We start from the raw sequence: 2,201 nt of genomic DNA, 5'->3' as shown, positions 1-2,201 counted from the left end.
ACTCTGAGAACGCCTGCATGCACGGCGTTAGAAAATCGGGCCTTCAAAATAAAAAAAATGTCTTCACTCACACATCCGCGACCCACTCGAAACGGGTCAAGTGGTCGCGACCCACCAGTTGAGAACCACTGTTCTAGAGAAACCCTGAAGTTATGACATTGTTGTTTGCTAAAAGCCGTTCTTTGAGCGCTTCCTCGGCTGTAAATCAACCTTCTTTAAGCTTAGCTAAATAAATGAAAGGTACATGAATGGTTCTGTGTATGTGCGTTTCTGCAGTGGGAGTTGGAGAGGTGTGTAACTTCGCCGCCTACATGTTCGCTCCGGCCACGCTGGTGACGCCGCTCGGAGCCCTGAGTGTCCTCATCAGGTAGCCGTAGCTCTCAAAATAGATTTACATCTCAGTTAAAGTATTTTAGCTTCTAGAAATGATGTGCCATGATAGTTCCCCATTTTAGAAATTGAAAAATGAAAGAAGATGGAATAAAAAAGACGTATACAAACAGTAAAAAGGTGAAATATAACAAACTGGAATACAAACATGTATACAACCATAAGAATGTATAGAAGAAATGTGCAATAAAAAGATGGAATAGAATACAAAATAATTGTACAAAGGTAAGAAGTTCATATATTGGACTAGAGCTTTCTTTCCCCATGTCTGTGTGATGAATAAATAAGTGTATTTGCTGTGTTTCAGTGCAGTTCTGGCGCCCTACCTGTTGGGGGAGCAGCTGAACGTGGTGGGGAAACTGGGCTGTTTGTTGTGTGTTTTGGGAAGCATCCTGTTGGTGATCCACGCCCCACAAGAACAGGAAGTGACATCACTACAGGACATGACCTACAAGCTGCTGGACCCCGGTGAGTTTTAGATGAGCTTATAAACTAAAGTTCAGAGGATCCAATGTTGAGAAACCAAAGATCCAAGTTTGAGACACCTGTCGCTGCTTCCTTCCTCTGCTCTAATGCAGAATGTTGCTATTGTGAGGCGTTTACTCTGAATAAAATAAACTTTTCACACATTCAACAAAGAAAAGAGGCCTTTAGTCAACGCAAAATAATAAACAACTTGGGTGGTCTTTCTTTCTTTCTTTGGCGTCTTTGGGTCTGGTTGCCCATCTCAGTCTCTTTAGATCAGGGGGGTCAAACTCAATTTCATCGCGGGCCACATCAGCATTATGGTTGCACTCAAAGGGAACGGTTGTAACTTTAAGACTATATAAAAATACATGTATAAATATTTAATATAAAATAATGTATTATATTACATTATTGGCTCTGCATTGGATTATTATCGGATAGGGTAATAACTTCATAATTAACTACGTCTGAAAGAAGAAGTTTAGGGCAAACAATTGCAAGTCTCTTCAGTGCGCACATCACAAAATGATTTTAAAAGAAAAGCCAAATTCTGAAGAAAAAAGTAAAAGAAATAACATTTTGGAGAAAAAGGCAAATTCAAAGATAAAAGTCCAATTTGAGATGCATTGTGGGACATGTAGTTTATGGGCAACGTGCTTCTGTAAATCATCATGTAACTGTATAATAAACATATTATATTCTTTGCAAGCTCTTGTGGGGCCACAGAAAATGAAGTCACGGGCCGGATTTGGCCCCCGGGCCTTTAGTTTGACACCCCTGCTTTAGAGCCTTGGAGTTATAGTCATTTATACTATCTTGACTACATACGTCAATTAGGTTGCTCCTTTTATAAAACAAAACACTGGCTCTAACAAAACCAATTCAATGTTGAGAAACCAAAGCTAACTTACTTAGATTACAGACTTTAAAGTGGTATCATTCTGAACATGTGACTCCAACATGTTGAATCTTAAAAGGGCTTTTATGTATTGTTAAGTTACAACAAGTCAAAACAAGAAACATGGTCAAATGTAAACAACATTTGGCAAACAGAGAGTCGCCGGCTGTTATATCCATAAAAGATTCACATATTTATTGTATTTAATAACACGTCCTTATTTCTCCTCGGCAGGTTTCCTGGTGTACTTGTCGGCGGTGCTGCTGCTGTGTTCGGTGCTCGTTTTCTATTTCTCTCCTCGGGTCGGTCGCTCCAACATCCTCGTGTACATCAGCGTCTGCTCGCTGCTCGGGGCGTTCACCGTCGCCTCCGTGAAGGGCCTCGCCATCGCCATCAACACCGGTGAAATAACAGAATACAGAAACACCATCTCTCCGTTTCTGCT

General features: G+C 40.7%; 1 protein-coding gene across 1 annotated transcript; it reads left to right on the top strand.

Annotated features, from left to right (window-relative positions):
- Nucleotides 1–276: 276 nt before the first annotated feature.
- On the top strand, nt 277–2,158 carry LOC104958728 (magnesium transporter NIPA2-like; the record flags this gene model as incomplete). The annotated part of the gene is made up of 3 exons (XM_010786500.1): nt 277–367; nt 698–858; nt 1,991–2,158. Coding segments are annotated over 3 exons (420 nt in total), but the record flags the coding sequence as incomplete, so codon positions are not given.
- Nucleotides 2,159–2,201: the final 43 nt, after the last annotated feature.

Source organism: Notothenia coriiceps, unplaced genomic scaffold, assembly GCF_000735185.1.
Source record: "Notothenia coriiceps isolate Sejong01 unplaced genomic scaffold, NC01 NC01_scaffold00029244, whole genome shotgun sequence".
NCBI lineage: Eukaryota > Metazoa > Chordata > Actinopteri > Perciformes > Nototheniidae > Notothenia > Notothenia coriiceps.
The sequence above is the reverse complement of the archived record's forward strand: the minus strand, read 5'-3'. Positions and strand labels throughout refer to the sequence as shown.